A 22809-nucleotide genomic window follows, 5' to 3' on the forward strand; every position below is an offset into this window, starting at 1 on the left:
ACTTACACATGCAAACGTGCAGATCAAGATTCCATAAACAGACGCCGTCAGTTTCTGTTAACCCGTCAGTTTCTGTTAACCCGTCAGTTTATGTTTATCCCGTTAGCTTTAGGATGTTCAGCTTTATGTGGAGTTCCTGCACTTCATATCCCCGTCAGCCTTGAAGGAATGCCGACGGCAATAACATCTCGTCAACCTTGTCAAGCCTGTACCGTCACTCTTGTCTACCTAATTTTATCCTCATCACTTACAGTTCTACAAAGCATTCAGATAAGCTTTTGCTCAACAGAAGGCAACAAACTTATCATCGAATAGATCAGTTAATTTATTTCAAACATTATCCAATTATGATGTCTACATGATAGCTGCATAATTTATAAATCTCTCATATAAATGTTTCTGCACTTGTACCTTTCGTTTTCCTTTGAATTTCACTAGAGAGACTTGGAACGCGTGTTGGGGACTGATAGAGATAGCAAAGATTTGATCACCATAATGGGAAATTCACGTTTATCAAAAAAAACATTGAAGATTCAGAGAGTTTCGAAGGGATGGAGAGTGGAGACACAGGAGGGGTCACTGTCCATTCGGCCATACTAACGGACAGTTTGCGATAGCATGCAATTTTGATATACACGGTTATCTTTTAATGCAAGAAACTATACTTACCCATCTATTTTTAAGATTAAAAAAATGAAGTACGTATTTGGTTTTGAATTCATTGACTTACATGATGACAATAAATACCACCATGTGCAGTGTTAAAGTTTTGATACCATTTGAACTGTCCATTAAGTGAAACAATATATAAACCCCAATATCTTCTGTTTATATTAATTATCTAAAAAAAAGAGTAACGGTGGTAATATACACTACCCATCTCTTATTATATATATATAACATGCTCCTAGTGACCTAACAGCTCAGGGTTCTATCTCCTGCATAAACACTTACCCAGCCAAAAAAAAAAAAAAAAAAAATCACAGTTATCTTTTACCATGGGTAGTCTAGTGCCTATTGATATGACAATTTTCTTACTACAATTATATTGGGATTTTTCAACAGTAATCGGAGTCTTGGGTTTGTGAAACTTTTCCAATTTGTTTGATGGTACAAATTTCACCATTTCTTTCATAATTAACAACAATGATGTAAATATTGATCTCATATGAAATCTGTCACATTAACATCCTTTGCTTAGATTCATTTAATTTGAAGTATTGATTCAATTCAAAAACAGATTATCTTTTATAATTTTATAATCCATTTAATTGTGATAAAAAAAAATTCTGAAATTTGTGACAATATGTAGCATTGTTGAAAGTTTATATAGGCTTTTTGTGAGGGTAAACAACACCACCACCTAAATTTAAAAGTTTAAAGCTAAATCAGTAAGTTTATGCTTTACAATTTTTCGATTTTTTGTTTTGATCTTCCGTTTAATTAGCTAGTGATCAATGAGTGTAAATGGAAGAGGTAGTTACGATTTATGAGCCTACGAGTCACAACCAAACCAATCAACGGGTATGATTGTCTAAGGTCATTGAGCTAACTTTGTGTTTTTTTTTTTTTTTTTTAAGTGTCATTGAGTTAACTTGAGCCCAAACTCTTTCTCCAAAAAAAAAAAAAAAACTTGAGCCCAACTCAACGGCCTAGTAGATACAACAAGTTAAGCATGTTGGGCTGAGTATTTGAAAATTTAAGGGCCTGTTCGTGTGTTTAAACAATAGTTTTCAGTTTTTTTAGAAATACGTGTGAATGAAAAAGTGTGAAAATACGTATAATGTTGTTTAAAAACTAAATACATATTCAGTTTCTATACCAAACGGGCTTTAAATGTGTTTGGTAACTTGGTTTAGCTTTTTACAAGATTAGTTTTTTATAATTTTTTTGAAGGTTTTGGGTACAAGTGTAATTTACAATTTTACTTTAAAAAAAAATGAATTTACAATTTTACTTGATGCACTATCAATTAATTATCTATGACTTATTATCTCTCCCAATCCTCATCAAAATGAGAGTTTTGTTCTATCTTTCACTAAATAAAGGCACAAATTCTTTTAGGTACAATAATTATTTTATGTTATGTGCGCTTCACCTATTTTACATATTAAATATAAATATTATTAAAATTTCTGGACATTGTGTATAAAATTATTGACGTTGTGTGTATGAAGTGTATATCAATGAGTGTGTGTATGAAGTGTATATCAATGAGTGTGAAAAAACAATTATAAAAAAAGATTATCGTACACTGGATATGACCTTTTAAATGTAATCTTACCTATGTTGCGTAAATAAACAAAAAAGTTAGTGTTAATACTAAATAGAATCCATTTAAAATATAAATCATGCCAAAGCACATTAAATAAATAATTAAGAGCCCTTCTACCGACATTCCCAAAGTAAAAAACTTTTGTAAATAAGCATTACCTTCAAAAATTGAGAGAGAGAGAGAGAGAGAATCTAATGCAATTCCTTTATATTTTCAGTCAAGACACTCAAACTTTCATCAATCATGGCATTTGCCTTTACAAAGCAGTGTAAGTACTATAATTAATGGACATTCTCGATATTTTCATTCAAGGAAGATACTCAAACTTGCATGATTTGTGACCTGCCACCAAAGACAAAGAAGAAAAATCATGACATTTTCCACTACACATGCTAGTAAAACCAATTAAGATAATGTATTCAATTGTCACCTCATTGCCTTTAGTACAATCTAGTGATTCCCATCCACCCTTGGATGCTTTCTAGTTTCTAGTATAACCTAAAGATCTCTTGCTCAAAATCCATTCTAAAATAGATGACAAACCCTTCAAAAATCAAGTAATTTCCACATGGATTATACCTTAATTTAGGCACATGGACTTGTATTCTCAACTTCTATAGGTCAATGTTATTGTATTTATTTGATTGAACAGTAAGATTATATTGACACAGATCTAATTTCAGAAATCCTGAGTAAAATTTCTAAACATCTCACATCATTCAATAGACTTGAAGTATAGTGAATTATAGTGTGATTCCTTTTTCTTTCCTCCATTAAGTAGTAGGTCCAATTAAGAAGCTATAAAGTATACAGAAACAAATTAAATTTCAATCCTGTTATTAATCTAAGTTGAAAAGAGAGTTGTGTGGGATTGAGATTTCTTAGATATCTTACTTGGGTCAAGATCTGTGATCATTGCAGCAGCGTTAAAATAGCAAGTAGCTCCAATGTGCTTGAATTTCTGATAGTAGTTGTTGAAGGCATAAGAGGCATGATCCCTTATTGTATTTGGTAAGTAGCAGGGCTTGTTTACTTGTATTTTGCTGCAATCTGCTCCTCCTCTTCCACAAGCCCAGTTAAGGGCCTTAAGCAGCTCATCATCTGGGGTCTGCTCATCAGCTATGCACCATTCCTCAAATTGCCCATCTAACATTAATCACCAAAAAAAATTTTATAATTAAACACCGCATTTGATGATTAGGAACCACGTATAATATATGAAGGGCTATGAACTTTGTTAAAGTTCAACCTGCTAACAAGTAACACAAAAACATGAATTATTGGCTTCTTAACATAAAGTGAAAGGTTTAAAGGTATACATATCACAAGGCACAAAATAGAGTGCTTTGAAATGAAGACAGCAATATGTTTTTGTTTAATTTTTTTCATATCAATCCATGTACCATGCATTTGTACCCTTATAAAATTTGTTTTGCATATCAAACGGTGCTACATATTCGTTATCCACCATGTTAATAATTATAATAAAAAAGGGATAGTGATGATTCTACCAGATTTTTGCAGGGTAAGTGTCAAAAGAAGCAGAGCTAGAAGAGTTCTTAAAAAAGCAGATGACATTGTTCTCCAGAAGCTGCTGCAGGAGCTTAATCTATAGCCAGAATTGGACATTCACATTACAACCAACAGTAAATCCTATATATCAAGTAACTTTGATACTATCAAAGAAACTCTCAGCTTTAACGAAAGTTGAGATACCATTCTATATGCATTCCTTCAATCATACGTAAAAAATTTAGACCTTTTTTTTCTTTGAAATGCCTAACATACCCTCATTTCTAAATTTTGATTCTGAAAATCATTTACAAAAATGCTAAAAACGGACACCTTTAATTTAGTGTTTGAAAAAAAGTGTACCCATGTCCCATTTCGGATCCGTTGGTATCCTTGATTGACTAAAAGGAACATTAATTGTCCTTAATTTTAGTCCCGTTACGGGATTCTCCAAAGACAAATTTAGTTCCTATAAATATTATATTAAGGGTTCACAGTTAAACAACAATTTATAATAATAAAGATGTAGGCTTGTAGTTAGTCGTCAGGCCGAAACACGTAAATCCTTACTTCCACTCTCTCTTTCTCTTGCCAAATCTTTTATTTTCTGTTACTATTATTTTAATACGCTATTAGATATATTTTTCTATGGCCTTTAATAGTTTTTGTGCAACCCACTATCAATCATCGCTCAACTACAACTAGCCATCGTTTTCTAGTCACTTCTGGCCATTGTTTTTCATTGGACATGACACTTTGCCACTCTTGTTTTGGACTATAATTTTGGGGTCTATTTTCCTTTTTGAGGTACTCATATCATATCACGCAAATAGCTCCATCAATCAATCTTTCTGGGATCAATCTATATGAAATTTGCCAACTCTCTCACATGATTCATCATCACTGTCCTCTACCAATATTCCTTAGGCCATTAGTGTAGCCATCCTTGGGCCAGAGTAGCCGCTCTTTGGTCAACTATTCTTATGCCCTAATAGTCCTCTTCCGGCATTCATTCATTATCCGTTATCATCATCAACATTTTGCATGGTTCATTCCACATTATGGCATTATGCCTGACCCATTTTATATCCAATTTGGTCATTCATGGTCATCTTCAAGGCATCTTCATGTACTTACATTCCAAACTTAAGGCATCATTTAACATCTACCTTAAGCTTGAGGGAGGATGTTAGTATATGATGCATATCGCAATTAGCACATGTTGAGATCCTTGTTTGACTAAAATTAAGGAACATTAATTGTTTTTGATTTTAGTCCAATCAAAGGAATCTCCTAAGTCAAATTTACTTCTTTATATATATCCCACTTAAGATTCACTATAAAACAACAATTCATAATTATAAATATGTAGTCATTAAAGACTTTTTGTTGCGTACGTAGACTGTCAAGCTAAACTATATAAAACTTTCCTTTTGCTCTCTCCTTCCCTCTCTAAATCTTATATTTTTCTTTTATTTTAACAAAACATGTTATCAACTTATCATTGAATTGAAAGCAACTTGCTACTTTAAAGTTGTACTCCACATCTAACAGATGTTATATCATCTAATGGTCAAAGAATCCCTTTAGCTTGATCTAGCCTCCCACTGAATTAAGCGTTGGCTGATACGTATGGAATACTTTCATGTGCAATTTTATCACTTGTTTTATACGTTTCTGATAAGTGTCTTTTCAAGTCTTCATACACAAGACATTAAAGTTGTTATACAGCCCATATACCAAGGAAACTCAAAAGAAAAAAATAAAGAAGTAAAGCGTTCATTTTTAAAATTCCACAACAATGCTAAATGTTGTCCCATGTTAGTGCATCTTGCACGTGTATAACCAAAGAAGCCATAGCTAAAGGAACAACTTAAAACAAGACAATCCAAAACACATTACAAATTTGAGATAAAGTAATTTAATGAAAAGAATGTATGAATTGGATATAATTAATATACAATTTATCGTAAGAGTATTGTTTATTCATCGTAATAATCTCAATTAGAATTGAGTTGAAGAAGGTTTCAAAGACAAATTTATGCCCTCCAAGAGTTGCTGCAAACCATGAATCTCCACCTCGTCCATTTCATTCTCCTCCATATCATACCAAAAGGGTTTTCCCATCCTGGCCTCCTGCAGGAACAGAATTTGACCACTACTATTTGAACAAATTGATGGGCCTCAAGTGCCCATACACGTAATTTCTAACGCAACACAACAATCTCAGAGGCAAAGCCAGAAATTTGGGTCGAGGGGGCAAGATAAAAGACAGAATTGAAAGTAAAAAATTTATTTGAAAAATATTAATCAATATTAATAACAAAGTAAATAACCAACTATATGCTAATGAAATTCTCATACACAATCTAACATAAAATATAAACTTTAATTTATTTTTTCACACCTATTTTAATTTATTCAATTGCTCTCGATGATTTTTCATATTTTGAAACCGCTGCATGATTTCTTCACACTTAATAATCTTAAATATATATTTTTATCAATATATGTGACTAAGCAATTATTTATCCATTGATCTCCTATTCAATTGTGTAATCAATTTTTAATTATGTTCATTGTTGAAAACATTCTTTCAATAGTAGCTGTTGCAACTTGTAAGATCAATGCTGATGTCACTAACATGTAAAACAATGGATATAAAACATCCTTTTTCATTTCTACTATTATTTTAATATAAAAGTTGTTGGAGTGTAGGTCTATTTATGTGAGAGCATTAGCATTGGTGGTGCTAAAAAGCCATTTTGCTATTTTTAGCACCATCAATACTAAAGCTGCAATGGTGGAGGAAAAGCCAAAAAATTTGGCTGTTGAGCTACAGTGCATAGCCAAAGATGTCTGTGCACCGTATCAAAGATGGTAAAAAAAAAAAAATTTATTAGAAGTTATATTATTTTATTGTGTTGGTGGTGGTAGTTGTCATTTATTGTAGTAGATATTATTTTATTGTGTTGAATGTTAAAATAAAATCACTGCTGTTGAGTGTTTTGTAAAATGAGGTAGTAAAATAGATAAAACAGTTTATTGTTAAAATTTTGGCACCACCAATGATGCTTTAAGAGAAGTTGCCATGGGAATTGAAAAAAATAAGAGAAAAGTTATTTGTCCTTTTGTGGTGTAGGGGGGCAAATAAGACATTTTTGTACAATATAGTAATATTATACTCTTATTAGAGAAATATTTGGAAGTTCAGGCCCCCCCGCCCCCCGATACCAATGTTGCAACTTAACTAATGTTGTGACCACTTTATAATCTAAACCTCCATGAATAAAAATTAATTTATTACGTGGTTTAAGAAATTAATATCACCAATATAAATTGGTTGATATGATATATATCAAATTATCAATTTGTGTTATGATTGATAAGTTATAAAGCAAAAGATTTGCACATCACGTGCCTCACTCTCTCAGTAGCCATGTGATATGTTTAGAAAGAGAATAATAATAATAATAACTAGTCGCTAACCCGTGCGATGTATGGGAAAGTTCTTAGAAATGCTAAATATTTTTTTTAATCAAATTAAATGCATTTTTTGTTGGGTTGAAAGAAATTTAACTTAAATGGACATTTTCACTTTGGATTTTAAGGAATAACTCACACAAAAAGGAATATACAAATTTCATTAGGATTTGAGTTGGTCAACCAAGGTAGGTGTGTGTGCGTATATATAAATGGACCTTTTCGCTTTGGATTTTAAGGAATAATTCACACAAAAAGGAATATACAAATTTCATTAGGATTTGAGCTAGTCAACCAAGATAGGTGTGTGTGTGTGTGTGTATATAGTGACCTTGTCACGTATTTCTTAATTTGCCAACAAAACAAATTATTGCTCATTTGAAGCAATTCACAATGTTCATTCTAGGCAGAAGCTTACATACTTTTTGTTGTTGTGATTTACAATTTGGGTAGATGAAAAATAATATGATGTTCTATCATTGGTTATTGCCTTCACAACATAAAGGGAAAAATTTCAAATCAAAAGATTACATATCACATTTAAAAGAAACACTAACAGAAAGTAAAATATATGACATGCACTAATAACAAATGATCAAAATATTCAAAGAGTTTTGTAAATCAACAACAAAATCTTATTAAATTGTTGGGGGCAGCTTCACTAACTATATTTTATAAATAAAAATAACCTTCTTCATAAGACTTGTTTAAGTTGTCATATTAAATATGAGAAAACAGGTGAAGACATATTGTTGTTGACTCTACATTGTATCACAAAGAGTCTCTCTTGGATTGCTTCATTCTTCTCTCTGCTCTACAACTAAAACTCCCCCATCATAAGCAACCTGCCTTGCAAAACTATGCAGACAAAAGCAGAATTCTAGAATTTTCATTTCCTACTTTTGCAGCCCTCAACAAAAGTTAAGATTCATGATTTTATCAAAATCTTCCATGCCATTATTATTAAAACTCTCAATATATACACCATTAGCATAGATACAGATTGATTCAAAAGTAGCCTTGTATTAAAAACACCATAATGCAGAAATATCACTAGTAAATAATCGTAATATTTGAAGAGAGAAGAACGAAGCAAAATAAAAATAATTAAAATTCACAAAATGAAAAACCAAATATCAAGAACATAGAGGGAGATTGTTGGAAGCCGAATTAACAAACCTAGCATAAATTGTTAAGATTTTAGACTCGATTGGAAAGGAAGTAACTCTAAAAGTTTTAGCTTGCCAAGCTTTCTTGCATTGTTTTATACCTCCTGGAGCAGGGATATGAAGGGAGTTACCGGATGAGCGGATAACAGACCAAACAAATCATCCCGTATATCAACCATCAATAACACACCCAAAATGATAAAAATCTAAATAGATTAAAATGTTAGATTGAGAAAGAACTTAACTGTTTATTTATAACTGCCGAAAATGTGAAAGGATTTCCAAAACTACTAAAGTTTGTCAGGGTTAAGCCTTATAAATAATAAAAGGTGGACTTGAAATAGCACACATAAATATTTGCATAGGTATGTATTTCCAATTAAAGCAATCCATCATATTTTTATTAAAGCACCCATCTACCAACAGAGAATCAAACAATCAGGTAACAGAAATCCACACATCAGTAATCAAACCTAGTCTTCAAAAATACAATCAAGTTAGTTCACCCCATCATCACACCCTATTTTTCATATAGCAAAAATATACACCCATGAATATAAGTTATAAAACAGAAATACATGACTTAATGACACATTGAACAGCAAGATGTAGCTTAGTGACCATGGGCCATCATCAAATAGTTCATGCCAGTTCATTTATTCTATTATTCCAATACATGTACAACAGTTCTCTTGTAGGCCTTTTGTCAAATACCTAACAGATATAGCGAAGAAATAGAACTTGATTGATGTACAGGTGCTGAAATAGAGGAACTTAAAAAAAAAAAAAAGAATAATGTAATATAGAAATTAAAAACTTATTGACATATTTGGATGAAAGATATATAAAAAAAAAGAAAAAAAAAAAGAAAGAAAGCAAAGAACCAAAAAAATTACATATATTTATTTTGATTGATGGTATAATGACTTAAAAATGAAGGAAAATATGTAATTTAATTCAAAGTAAAATTGAATCGATCATTCCCCTAATTATGTTGTGCAAACCTAATCCCTAAATATTCCTGATTCTTTGTAATCACATTAACATCCACTCCTTTTCTTCCAAGTGAAGGAACACATTACACAACTCTCTCCAGTCTCCAATAACCTTGTCAATTGTTAGATGCAAAATATGGAGTATAAATGGATTGTACCATTTACATTATTGGCATTTATATTAGTGCTAGTGAATTGTGACAAACCTTCGTTCGATGGAAAAAGCCTTCCTTATGGTTTCCAACGTCCATATGTTCGGAATTCCAGTCCTAGCTGCAACACAAAGAAAAGTCGATGCTATATATTGATGAAGGAAGGCGAAGGAATATGCTGCAATGGGAATGTTAGTCAGAACATCCAGAATACCCAGTTTGACTGTATGAGTTCGTATGACCGTGCTAGGAAAACTTATAAGCCGTCATCTTGGTCAAAAGAAAAAATCATCAACCCAAAATAAGAAAAAATGAAAGATAATTTAATTGACAAAATGTGGAATCAAAGTTTCATTAATTTATATTTTTTGGAATGCTGAATACTTGCTGATATGATCATTTGAAAGTACTATGCACAAATATTCATCATAACAAAAGCATATCACTGACTCCAACCAAATGTACAACAACCAATTATGCATAATACAAAATACAAAACCAAGCAAAACGCATCATAAAAAGGTAAATTATTACTCAGAAATGCTATTTTGTGGATGGCCTACTCATATGTCTCATAAGTCCCTGCTTCATTGACTTCCACACTAAACTAACATTTTTTAAAATCATCAAATCAAATAAAGTGTTATATCTTCCAAAGTAACAGGGGAACCTTTCATTTTTACATGAGCAATAAATTTGAAGGAAGCTGTAATATCAATCTATAATGGAAGTGGCACATTGCCTCATAATCATCATCTATTACGTAGTGTGCATACCCACTGTTTGTCTAATACCCACAGTACGTTGACTACTTGTTGGATACATTATCAGAAAATTTTAAATTGGGGATCAAGCACTTCATACAGATTTACTTTTTGAGTTTTTAGGAAAAAAACAAAAAGAAGAAGAAATAATTAGTAAAAATTATGATATGTACGGAAAAGTAGGTGAAGCTTTTTGGCCAATCTTCTTGTGATATGGTCCACCTTTGGAAGGTAGAGAAGTACCACATTGGCTGTAAAGGCCATTGAATTGGACGCTGGAGTTGTAATTGTTAAAGATAGTGCTTGGGTTGGTGCTCATGTCAGTGGAATTTTCATTCCTTCTCTCTTTGTTTTGGGATTGGAGAATTTCAAAGCAAGTGCAAAATTTGATGAACATAGATGCAAAATGAGCAGTACAAATAACATATGAATCCAACAGGAGCTACAATTAGAAATGAAGACCTACTTGCTATGAAAATCATTTATGATTCAAGACTTAGCTTGTTAGATAAACCCCTAAACCCTTTAATTTACAAAAGTAAAGCAAGGTGAAGAGTAAAAATTAAATTTAAAGCATAAGTTTGAGCAGTACATGCAGTTTTTGGATTTTATATAGCAAATACTTCTAGTATAATACTTCAAAATCCAAATAGAGCCATGGTATTGCATATATAGTTTAGATTAAACTTAAATAAACCAATAATGATATAAAAAAGACTACCACAGATACACATAGTCTACTCCAACCCTACCCCAAATAAAAAATCTACAGGGCATTCAATAATCAAATAGAACATAACAAACTAAATCTGAGTTTCCAGCCAGTTATACAACTTCTTAATTGGATGCTTACATAATAATTCAGCCAATATGTTTAAAATAGGGCATTCCCAGCACAATTAGAAACCTAAAATAAACTTAAAAGCTCAAGTAAGCAACACCCAATCATGCATAAATTACAATAAGAATTCAGAGATTGGCAGCCATACATGAACCTAGATAAGAATTCACAAAATTAAATCCAAAATAAACTGAATAGAAAATCAGAATTATAAAGAGAGCAATAAAAATTCAGAATTATAAAGCGACGCTAATGTCAAATTGGTGAACGAATCATAAGCAGATTGCATAAATAAACATCTAATGCCTTCTAATGGCAACATCTAGATTTAACCTAGTCAAGCACAAAGTGCAAAGACACTTAGTTGAAGGAACCAAAGGCTTGATAGGAAATATTTGGCAAACACATAATGGGCAGCAATGAAGTTTTATAGGTCAAACCTCATACTCAACTACTTTAAATTTCAAATTGACAGATAATTATAAAAATTTCCAACCAAATTCAAAATTATAAAATCTACAGAGAAATTATAATCAACATTAACATTCAAACTCTCTCATGTTCCTTCAATCAAACAATAAAAAACAGAATATTTATTTAAAATAGAAACCATATATTTGCTGTGTGTTTAGAAGAGAGCATGCCCAAACAACCTTCAAGCATCCTTTGTTCTTGAAATAATCAGCTACCTAGTTTCTTTTTCCTACAATTAAATGCATAAGATGAATGAATGCATTACAAATCATAACAGGAATAGAGGCAATAAAAAAGCATAAATTAAATAGGAATATTAGATCTAAATAAAAGTGAATGGAAGAACAAAAATTAAGAATGAAACCTATAAATTGAACAGCCATGAAAAAAAGAAAAAGAAAATAGTTATAGAGTCCTAATTAAATTTGTATATTAGTTATCTTTGGGCTAGTTTCGACGGGCTGGGTTGGGTGTGATGGTGTATCGCCGACCGACATAGTTGAGGTTGCATGTGGTGGTTTGTTGGTGGGTCTGCATTTTGGAGGAAGGAGAAGTGGTCTTTGCCGTGGGTCTGAGGAAGGAGATCTCTATTGGTTTGTGGGTATGGCTGTATGGTGTGTATGGTGGGTGTGGTGGGTTTTGATTGAGGAATCTATGGGTATGGTGGGTATGGTGTCTTTGGATGCTTTGCTGTGGGTCCGAGGAAGGAGATCTCCATTGGTTTGCCATGGGTTTGAGCGTTGGGGGAGCTGGTAAAGGAGGAGTGTTGGGGGAGCTGGCAGAAGGAGCTTAAGGTCTGCATTTTAGAGAAAGAGAAGGCAAGGCGTTTATCGGGTTCGGGTTTTAGAAAAGTTTTATTTTGCATTTATGTTTTATTTTTAGTTTTAGAAAAAGAAAATTTATTTTAATATTGTGTTGACGTGGAAATTTGTGGGTGCTTCAAAAGCTTCGGTTTTATATATATATTGATAATAATAATAATAATAATAATAATAATAATAATAATAATAATAAAGGGTGAGTGGGTAACAGTGTTAAGTTCTATCACTTCTATGTCTCTTTCCACTACCATGATATATATTAAAAAAAAAAAAAAATACCTTAAAGAGAAAAAAGAAATAGAGTGAGAGCTTAAAGCCAAACTAAAAGGGAGAAAGATCTGAAACCCAACAAATTTCAAGCTGCTACAGAGAGTTTAAATGGAGAGAATGACAAAGTTTCTAGCAATGAGTATAAAAATCTAAGGTTTGAGTTTGATTTGTTTGGGCCTTTTGATTTTAGTCTCTAGTTTCGCTTTGTTGAGAGAGAGAGAGAGAGAGAGAGAGAGAGAGAGAGAGAGAGAGAGAGAGAGAGAGAGAGAGAGAGAGAGAGAGAGAGAGAGAGAGATTTTTTTGTCTATGTAGTATGAGAGATAATCAATTCTACGTGCCCACGATATTTAGAACCTAACAAAATAAGAGAGATAATCAATTCTACGTGCTCACGAAAAGTTTTTATTTATGTTTTTTCTTTGATAGAAAAATATTTTTGATGCATTGATTTATTTTTTTGGCCTTAATTAATACTCTTATAGAGAAGAAAATATTCTTATTGATTCAAATTTGGGGCTTTAGGCAATTGCTTTTGTTGATTTTAGACTAGAGCTGGTCCTAGTCATAATCAAATGCCATCCAATGAAAAGCCCCTCATACTAGTTATTGAGTATTTCTAGGGCAATGCTCCCTCCTCTCACATGAGGAGTGGGTTCCACACATGAGGCCCACCCCTTAAGTGAGAGGGGAGAGCATCGCTTTGGGAGTATTGAATAAGTTTCCCATGCTTGAACTCCCATCTTTGAGAAACCTTGAATGAAATAATGTGAACCATTTAACCTTCTCCACTTATTGCTTCTCATACTATTAAGTATAAACTATTGCCTCACTTAGAAACAAAACCAAACCTTCATTGCCCCAGGAGGGGTGGCCTAATAGTAAGGATCTCGTGCACATGCACAATGATCCCTCGTTCGAACCTTAGCGAGTATTGGGGGTGAGAGGTGGGAGCACTCATGCGTTGCGCCTTATTATTAGCTCTCTTGAGTGCTAGGGTGAGGTTTGTGACACCCCAGTCCTAGTGGGGGGTGCCCCTATGGTCACGTCTAAGAGGGTGAGTCACACATGGCCGCCTCCGCCCCACTTTTGATTATCAAAAAAGAAAAGAAAAGAACCAAACCTTCATTGCCTCTATACTTGCACAGCACAATCCTCAATTCATCATCAATCACGTGCGACCTTGTAATTATCACTATCCAAGTCATGCCCAAATGCGAGGGCCCTCGCATTTCCCATAACCATAGCCACGGAAATTCAATGGAAGAGAACGGCAAGGTCTTGTGCTTGAGTACTACTTCCCCAGAAGTTTTTGGCTTCTGATTTCAAAGGGTTTCTTAGTTTGACAGATTTGTGGAAGGAAACTGATTCACTGAATCCATGTCCACTCAATGGAGCTCTCTCCTATGTGGTTTCCAAGGATGATGCCGAGATTGGTCTGTGTTCGGACCGTTTGCAGTGGAGGTTGATGAAGAATATATGGATCCTCCAATATTGTTGAACACCATTGTTTTGATAAGCTTTTGAAACGTACCACACTCTTTGCAGGTATTCGGGACATGATGTCAAAGAACAGTTCCGAAGGGACATTCAGGTTCTTCTTCTTCGACATGAGTGGTTTGTCTGTGTGTGACATTTTGCTTTGTTTTTGGTTTGCCATTTAACATTTTCCTTTCAATAAAATTTAGTCACTCCCTCAAAAAAATAAAAAAGAATTAATAACATTTTTTTTTTGAGAATCAGAATTAATCACATGGTACATTATACTAATACGATTTTTTCCCCCAAAGTATACTAATTAATTATTAAGATAATTTTTTTTTTCCGGCTGACTTTTTATTTTTTAAATTATTAAAACATCCAATGTATCATATTGGATTGACAATCTAGTAACTAAATCTACGATTTCATACATATATAGCAAGGACACACGGTTTATTCATCAAGGATGTACATTTTGATTTTAGAAAAATGAAAAAGACTAATTCTAGGATTACATAAAACACCACAACTACTTTACTATTTACATGAAAAACTTTAATTAGCTTCTTGTTATTTTTATATGAACTTGTTACTTTTTTCTTCACCAGTTTATCACGGGGCAAAATTTGCCAAATAGCATGTTTTTAGAAAAAATTTAGGAAAGTAGCACACGTATGGACGAAATTAATTAGTTAAGTAGATTGTTTTTGGAACTTGAGTTTGACAAACTCGAGTTTGGGCTGGAACTTAAGTTCCAATCAATATTGGTGCATACTTTTTTGGAACTCGAATTTTAAAATTAATTTATTTAACTAATTAACTTCAGCTGTGTACTATTCACTAATTTTTTTTTTTTTTTTATAAAATGGTATTATTCAACAAATTTTGCAGTCTATCACGTGAAAAAGTCATCTTAGGTCTATTTAAATGCCGTTTATTGCTGAAAACTGAAAATACTGTAGCAAAATAATTTTTAAATATATGAATAGTGCTGTGAGATCCATTTTTAATGAAAATTTTGTTGAAAAAAAATTTATAAATCCCATAAACTATACACAGGACCCAAATTTGAACGCAAACGCTAGACACGTTTGCTATCCAACCAGGCAACCACACACTTCGAATGTTTGAAATGAAAAAGATGTACGATTTGATTTTCAGACCCATTTTGAAAGTTTGTTGGCCAGCTCAGTAATGTGAGCCTATGACATTAGACACTGGTAAAGTGATTGGACCGTGGCCCAGCCCACCACCCCTCCCGCGGGAAAAGTTGAACGACCTCTTCCTCTTGTCGTTGACAGTGACAGAGAGTATCTATTATGAACTATGTATAAACTGCAGGGTCACTAGTCTCAGAGACACGTTAAAAAACGTGCCTCTCTTCGTTTTGATCTGGGCTGTTCACAGCAAACAAAAATCATACTGCAAAAGTAGTGAAAAATTGTAAAAAGCTAAAAGTTTATAATAATCACCATGATTTTTCAACAGAGCTACCAATATTTAAGCCATTTGATCAGGTTTGGTCTTTTGGCCTTTATAATGATACAAACAGTAATAGACTGAAACTCTTGGATACATAGCTTCATGAAAAAACATGAAAAGCACAAATCTCATAGCTAGCACTAATATTATGGCGATGACTCATCCAATATTACATTACCGGAAATAGCGCTCACTCTCTCTCTCTATATATATGGTCGTTTACAGATGGAGAGAAGTATCAACATCAGGGTGAGAATCAGAGTCATTGGATTTATTGAAAGAAGTGAGAGCAGAGGGTCTATGATCTGTGGGGCAAGAGTTCTCGAAGAGTTGGGTCTGGCTGTAGCTGCTAGTGTAATCTGCATGATTGGTTTGGGATTGTGGCCAAATAGAGAGTGCAACATGGGGTGGTGATCTAGGTGGAATGCTCAACTCAGAGTCGAAAAACAACCTGCTTGAAGGCTGAACATAATGCATGGTGGGATTGGAATCGAGCTGTTTATGTTTAGGTTCGGTGAGCATTTTCTTGAGTGCTCTCTCCTCCCTCATTTCCTTCACTCTTTGGAGCTGTCTAAACCTCTCTTGCAATAGAGCAATGGAGGAATGAACGACAGTAGTACTAGTGGATTCATGCTGGTCTTCCCTGCTCATTTGAGAAAGCACTACTCTTTTTGGTCTTTAGCTTCTCAACTACGCTGGTGGAGTTACCTCTAAGGGAGCCTTAAATAGCTTTAGGAGTATATATAGGATATTGGGTATTGTTTATATTCTTCTTAAAATTAAGCAAATTTAGTTGTTCGATGAAATTCTAAATGATTTGGAAAGGGAATGAGAATCGGCTACAAAGCTGCAAAGTCCAAAAGGAAGAGGTTGTGTGGCCAAATCTAAGGGGTTTGTTTGTTTAGAGTACGTGAGGAGAGAGGCAAAAGCAACATTGCTAAAGCAGAAAGGAAAAGGGTTTGGAGAAAAATCCAAGAGAATGTTGAAAATAGCAAATGGAAGGGTGTATTTGGAGGAATTATAGGTTGGAGGATGCTCTGTCAGTTTGTCCCGAAAAGCCCTCTTAATTTGCTTTGGAGGTGATGGAGGCTTTTTTTGTGGCCTTTTGTTGGGATGTAAAATTTTCTAACTTATTGTTTCCTTTTCAAATTCTCCCTCTTCTGAAATTTACTCTTTGTTGAAGCAGAATAGGTGGGGGTGGCCTAAGAGGAAAAAGACAAGGGTTAGAAGAGAGAATTTCCTTTGGAGGTCATCATGCTTGGATTGAATATTAATGTTATGACAAAGACAAACATACCAACATTCTCTCTCTCACACAATATAGGTTTTGTCTTGGAGTTTTTGGCTGATAATGGCATGCATAAATGAAAGCTGCAGATACTACTGTTGCTAAATTAGATGCTTCTTTGTGAAACACAAGCCGCCCACCCCCCCCCCCCCCCCTAATTTCTCTCTCTCTCTCTCTCTCTCTCTCTCTCTCTCTCTCTCTCTCTCTCTCTCTCTCTCTCTCTCATTTAATTTCTTTGGAACTTCAAAGTTTGAAAGACGGTTTGAGAAGACATATATTGTGTCCTCAAATGGACAGGCATGTAATTAAAAATCTCTTTTATATTCATTTGCATTGGGCGTATATATACTTCATTTTTACGGAGCGGTGTGGTCGGTCCATTCAAAACAGGATCAAAATTGAGAGAATTCTTATACTTAAATAGAATGTGTTACTATTTAGGTATTATTACTTAGGAATATGACTCTCTCTATTTCATTGGAAATAATAAGAATTTATTTCATGAATTTAATAGTGCACATTAGTTTATAGTAATATTTACCTAAATCATGAAATTGATTAATTTTAAATGGAGAGGATCCTTAGCCCATCATGTAAGCATAAGAAGGATTTTTTCCCCCTCTTAACGAGGAAGTCAATTTTATTTATGTGTTACAACCGTAACATTATATTCAACACAAGCATGTTCAATGTATGACATCCTATGATCTTATAATGAAGAAGGGGCGGTAGGATGAAAGACAACTATTTAAAAGTAAGATCCCATAAAAATAAATAAATAAATAAAGAATTGGAAACTAGAGGATATGCATGCATCACTTCCCCCAAAAAAAAAAAAAAAAAAAATCAAAATAGAAGGAAGATATCACAGAGCCCATAGCTGCCACAAACTAAATAGGACCACAAATGTTTTACAATTTCTTTACTACTACTTTAATGTTGCAAGGTGTGAGTGGTAGAAAAAAAAAAGTCATGACTCATATGTAAGTGATAAACAATTATTCATAATCTGTCATGTTAGAGTGGGACAAAAAAAATTGTGAAATATATAATTTGTAATCTTAGAACCACTTGGCAAATAGTAATAACCATCATGATTTATGCTAGTACTGTTTTGTCTGGTGTGCTTTATCCCGGAATGGGGTCAAAATGTTTACAACCCATAAAAGAAAGAGTAATGCAATCCGTATAACCAAGTTTGCTCTAAACTTTGTGGTAAACTCATACGGTTATAAGCAATGACTTAAGTATAACATGTGGTACTTGCTAAGTATAGTTCAATATTAATTGCAGCCTATTCTAGAAGGCAACAAAGTAAATAAGGGTTGGACAGTTCTTTGATGAGATGCAATTGCCCATGTGATAACTGATAAGTGGTGATGCCGACTAGCTAGCGAGCCTTGTCTGCGTGTGTATATATGTATATGGGTGCCGTGGCCATTGGCAAGATGGTTCTTGAGTGCATATGGTTGAGAATCGAGATAGATATTAAGCTTGGAGTTCTCTTATGGACATATGTGAAAGTGTGGAGTTAGGAACATGATCCTATTTATTCCATGAATGGAGAGAATCCATTTTCAAGATTGATATTTTATTTTGTTTATAAGTAAATCTTTAACATAAGGTAACAGCAATACACCACGCACATCGTAAACCTTAAGGTTTTGTAATATCTAATTCGAATCATAAAATGAATTTATTTGAAATTGAAAAATAAAAAATATTTTTCCATAGAGACATGGATAATCCACAAAGAGTATTCAGTCAAGTACATAAGTGGATGTTCTAGAAAGTTATAAGTGCTTTTTTTTAATTTAAATTTTTAGAAACAAACACACACTTAAGGAAGAGGGAAAGCAGTTTTAACACGGATAAAATTGGCCTCTGCCATTTTTGGGCAAAATAAATAGCATTCTAGTCCATTTTTCCAAACTAATTAGGAAAATGCCATTTTTTTGAAAATCGATTTTTTCAAAATCAAGTTAAAAAGAAAAAATTCTGGAGCCCTATAGTGGCATTTTAAGGAGCCTATAGTGACGTTTTAATGACCTATAGTGGTGTTTTGTAACTCGATTTCCATGAAGTCGAGTTACATGCAATTTTTTTACCTATAGCTTGATTTCATGGAGTTAAAAAACGCCACTATAGGTCTTTAAAAACGTTACTATAGGTCCTTAAAAACGTCACTATAGGACTTAACTCGATTTTGAGAAAGTCAATTTTCAAAAGAGGGGCATTTCCCTAATTAGTTTGGGAAAGGGGATAGAATGCTATTTATTTTGCCCGAAAAGGGCAGAAGCCAATTTTGTCCATTTTAACACAAAGCTAGAAATGCTTTGATTATAAGATTTTATCCAAACTTGCATTAGGTGAAGGTGTGTTCACTTTGAATATTTTTCAAAGATGATCTCTAGGAATTAAACCCAAATAATTTTTACATTAAATCGGATAGCTTTTGACAAGCTATCAAAGTCAAGTCAGACCAAGCTGGATGAGCAGTAGGATTTCACCATTTCACGACACTTAATTTTATGACATTTTGGACAAACAATAACAAGGTATTATATGACAATAAATTTTTAGCACATCAAAGAATATATTTATGGTGGGTACAATGACGAAGTTAGGAATTCAATTTAAGGAGACAAGATTGAAAGCAAAATTAATTGTAAAATTATTCAATAGATTAATTTTGAGTACATAAATTATAAACATATAATTTGATTACTAAAAAAAAGTAATCATTTAAATAAATATAAAGCTTTTAAAGTATAGCAAATTAGCAATATATCTAAAAAGTTTTATATTAATTGCCTTAATTGTTTTTATGTATAATTCAATTTTATTCCCTTATTTTTCTAATTATTTAAAATTTTGAACTTGTGGAAGATTTTTCAACATTGGCTACCTCTCCAGATGACTCATCTCCAGTTTTGTCCCTGACACATGACTTGCCTGTTTTGGATCCTATGGCACCACCATCTCCTAAGCCTTCTATTAGTCCTGACCTTTTTCGCTCTACTCAGTTCAACGTTCCTCCTCCTTATCTCATTGATTATCTCTGCTCTTTTGCTCTTACCACTCTCTATGAGACTCACACCTATCATGAGGTCCATACTAATCCCCTTTGGCAGAAAACTATGGGTCTGTTTGGATAGAACTTATTTTGCTGAAACTGAAAACTGAAAACTGAAAACACTATAGCAAAATAATTTTTAAATGTGTGAATAGTACCGTGAGACCCATTTTTAACGAAAAAGTTGCTGAAAAGTGAGATTTGTGGGTCCCGTATATTGTTCATGGGACCCATTGATGTGCTGAAAAGAGTTGAAAAGTCAAATAGTGCGGCTACTATTCATGAACAGTGTATGAACAGTAGCCGCACTATCTCCTTAAACGCGTGCCAAAAAAAAGAAAAAAGAAAAAAAAAGGAAAACGTAACATTGAAAATGCAACGCAGTAAACGCTGTATCCAAACCCCCTCTATGTTTGATGAACTAGATACCCTTCACAAAAACCACACCTAGGATATAGTTGATTTGCCTCTTAGTCAGTTTGTAGTAGGTTGTAAGTAGGATGAGCTTGGGCCTATACTATGGGATAATATGTCTAATATATCTCTAATAATTGCAAAGATACAAGTTTAAAACTAGCTGAAGATATTGAAGTGAAAAATATTAGTGTAGGGGATAGGTATTAAAGTATTCACATCAATGGGTGTATTTAAAAAAAAAAAAAATTTAAAATTTACAAAGTTTTGCCTTAAAAAAAACAAATATTAGTGAGTGTATAATTGAATAAATTTACATGTTTGCTACAATAATCATGTAAATTTACATTGATTCTATTCATTTTGTATTTATTTATTTATTTTTATGTATCCCTGAAGGAAGAGAGTAGATGGTGGTTGTTGTGTGTGAAGAAAGAAAAACAGTTAAAAAAATTAAATTTTTTTGATATTTTAATAAAATATAATATAAAATAGATAATATGATGTGAAGTGTTTTGAAAAGTGAAGATGTAAAAAAAAAAGAAAAAAAGAAAGGCTCTTATGCTAAAATAGACAAGAATTTTTACACTAGTCGATACTAATGTTCTTAGGGATTTAGTGTCATGAGAAAATAAAACATAAGAATAATGCTACAATAACAAACTTTTTTTATAATACTTTTACCAACTAGTGAGGTAGCAAATTCTTACTAGTTCTCATTTGGGCCTACTACTTATATAACTTTTTTATTTATCAATAATTACTCACTATATCAGTAGTTTGTAAAATATATTTGAAACAAAGTTTGTAACTTTAGCGAAGAAAACTTTATATATTCCACATTTTTGGATGTGTAAAATTATAGACTACTACTCCATAATGGTTAAATCGTCCAAAGAGTTTTCAAGTTTCTCTACTGCCCGAGAGTTAGTGTGTACTTCTGACCTCTCTTGCACTGTAGAATTGATTGTTTCCTTCATCTGAAGGTGCTGTTAGGTTCCTTGGAATACCATGTGTATTTCTAGGCTTGTGGGGTTTTTTTTCAAGGGTTTGGGAAACAAAATTCAAGGTAGTGAATTGGACTCTCAGACAATCTCTATGGAGGACCTTGCACAATCTTGGACACGTCTTTCCCTATCTGAAAGAGAAGGGCTAGGTTGCTGCCTCACGACAGAGGAGAGTGTCAAATCTTTCTCCATTGCAGCAAACTTCCTCACTAAAAGAGCTCTCAACATTGAAGCGATTGTTAGAACTTTTACACCTCTGTGGCGGGCAAGGACAGGTTTCAAAATTCAAAATATTGGAGATCATAAGATTCTTTTTTCTTTTGATGACAAGGAGGACGTAGACAGAATCCTAGGTAGCGAACTGTGGAGTTTTGACAAGCACTATGATAATGACAGACCTCTCCAGGATATCAAGTATGATAGGACTACATTTTGGGTACAAGTTCGTAGTCTCCCAATGAGGTATATGCCCATCGAGGCGGAGGAAAAAATTTGCAATGCAGTGGGAAAAGTTATTAAACAATCTGATTCACAGGTTTACGATGGGGGCAACTTTATTCGTGTAAAGGTCTCAATAGACATTACATTACCTTTATGCCAAGGTCGCCTTCTCTCCCTCAACAATGATAAGCAATTGTGGGTCATGTTCAAATACGAAAGACTGCCAAACATTTGCTATTGGTGTGGTCGTCTTACTCATGACGATAGGGACTGCGACATTTGGATTGAAAGCGAAGGAACTCTAAGGAATGATCAGAAGGAATTCGGATCCAGCCTACGTGCACCTCCATTTGTGGTTTCGAAAAAGAAAACAATTATGGTGTCGGGATACTTTTCTACGAGGAAGATGAACAATAAGGCCATACATGCTTCTCAGCCAATGGAAGAGGAGCCACCGACTCAATAGAACCAAACTAAGAATCTTTCCGAGTCGGAGCACAAGCCAATTGAAGCTGAACGTTACAGGCAGGGAGGGGACACGTAGTCATTGAGTAACGGTTAGAATGGAATGAATTCCATTAATCATGCAAGTCTGGATTTTTCACTGCCATTAACTCCCACGATTAATGGGATGTCAAGCTATCCTAAGGACATTGATTCGGTATTAAAAGCGGTGAATGAACAGCGACACAAGTCAGAAGGGTCAAGAAAGGGTCCAGATACATTAGGGGTTTCTAAGCCACGTGACAATCCTAGTGATTCAAGTCTAGGTCAGCTAAATGATTTAACAACATCTCACGTGACTGATAGGGTTTCATAAAACATCAGGCAGAGGCGTGTTCTCCCATCTTGGACTAGCAAAAATA

At 33.6% G+C, this 22809-nt stretch overlaps 3 protein-coding genes across 3 annotated transcripts; 1 reads left to right on the forward strand and 2 right to left on the reverse strand.

The window, feature by feature from the left end:
- Window positions 1-2477: 2477 nt before the first annotated feature.
- Window positions 2478-3916, reverse strand: LOC115989259 (glucan endo-1,3-beta-glucosidase 4-like). The gene is made up of 3 exons (XM_031112930.1): window positions 3787-3916; window positions 3170-3421; window positions 2478-2617 (listed from the first exon to the last, which is right to left on the reverse strand). The coding sequence occupies exons 1-3, from the start codon at window positions 3902-3904 to the stop codon at window positions 2583-2585; spliced, it is 405 nt and encodes a 134-aa protein (XP_030968790.1). The 5' UTR covers window positions 3905-3916; the 3' UTR covers window positions 2478-2582.
- A 12020-nt stretch (window positions 3917-15936) lies between these two features.
- On the reverse strand, window positions 15937-16368 carry LOC115991009. The gene has a single exon (XM_031114767.1). The coding sequence runs from the start codon at window positions 16366-16368 to the stop codon at window positions 15937-15939; it is 432 nt and encodes a 143-aa protein (XP_030970627.1).
- A 5138-nt stretch (window positions 16369-21506) lies between these two features.
- LOC115991010 lies at window positions 21507-22409 on the forward strand. The gene has a single exon (XM_031114768.1). It carries the CDS (start codon window positions 21507-21509, stop codon window positions 22407-22409), a length of 903 nt encoding a protein of 300 aa, XP_030970628.1.
- The last annotated feature ends 400 nt before the right edge of the window (window positions 22410-22809 follow it).

This window comes from Quercus lobata, chromosome 5 (genome assembly GCF_001633185.2).
Source record: "Quercus lobata isolate SW786 chromosome 5, ValleyOak3.0 Primary Assembly, whole genome shotgun sequence".
In the NCBI taxonomy this organism is placed as follows: Eukaryota; Viridiplantae; Streptophyta; class Magnoliopsida; order Fagales; family Fagaceae; genus Quercus; species Quercus lobata.

Bases quoted from the DNA above. Each gene is read 5' to 3' on its own strand.
- LOC115989259 (XM_031112930.1), bottom strand. From the start codon at position 3,904: ATGTCCAATTCTGGCTATAGATTAAGCTCCTGCAGCAGCTTCTGGAGA. The intron at 3,422-3,786 runs GTAGAATCATCA...GATTAATGTTAG, and splicing joins ACTTACCCTGCAAAAATCTG to ATGGGCAATTTGAGGAATGG. The intron at 2,618-3,169 runs GTAAGATATCTA...CTTTGGTGGCAG, and splicing joins GATCACAGATCTTGACCCAA to GTCACAAATCATGCAAGTTT.
- LOC115991009 (XM_031114767.1), bottom strand. From the start codon at position 16,368: ATGAGCAGGGAAGACCAGCATGAATCCACTAGTACTACTGTCGTTCAT.
- LOC115991010 (XM_031114768.1), top strand. From the start codon at position 21,507: ATGTGTATTTCTAGGCTTGTGGGGTTTTTTTTCAAGGGTTTGGGAAAC.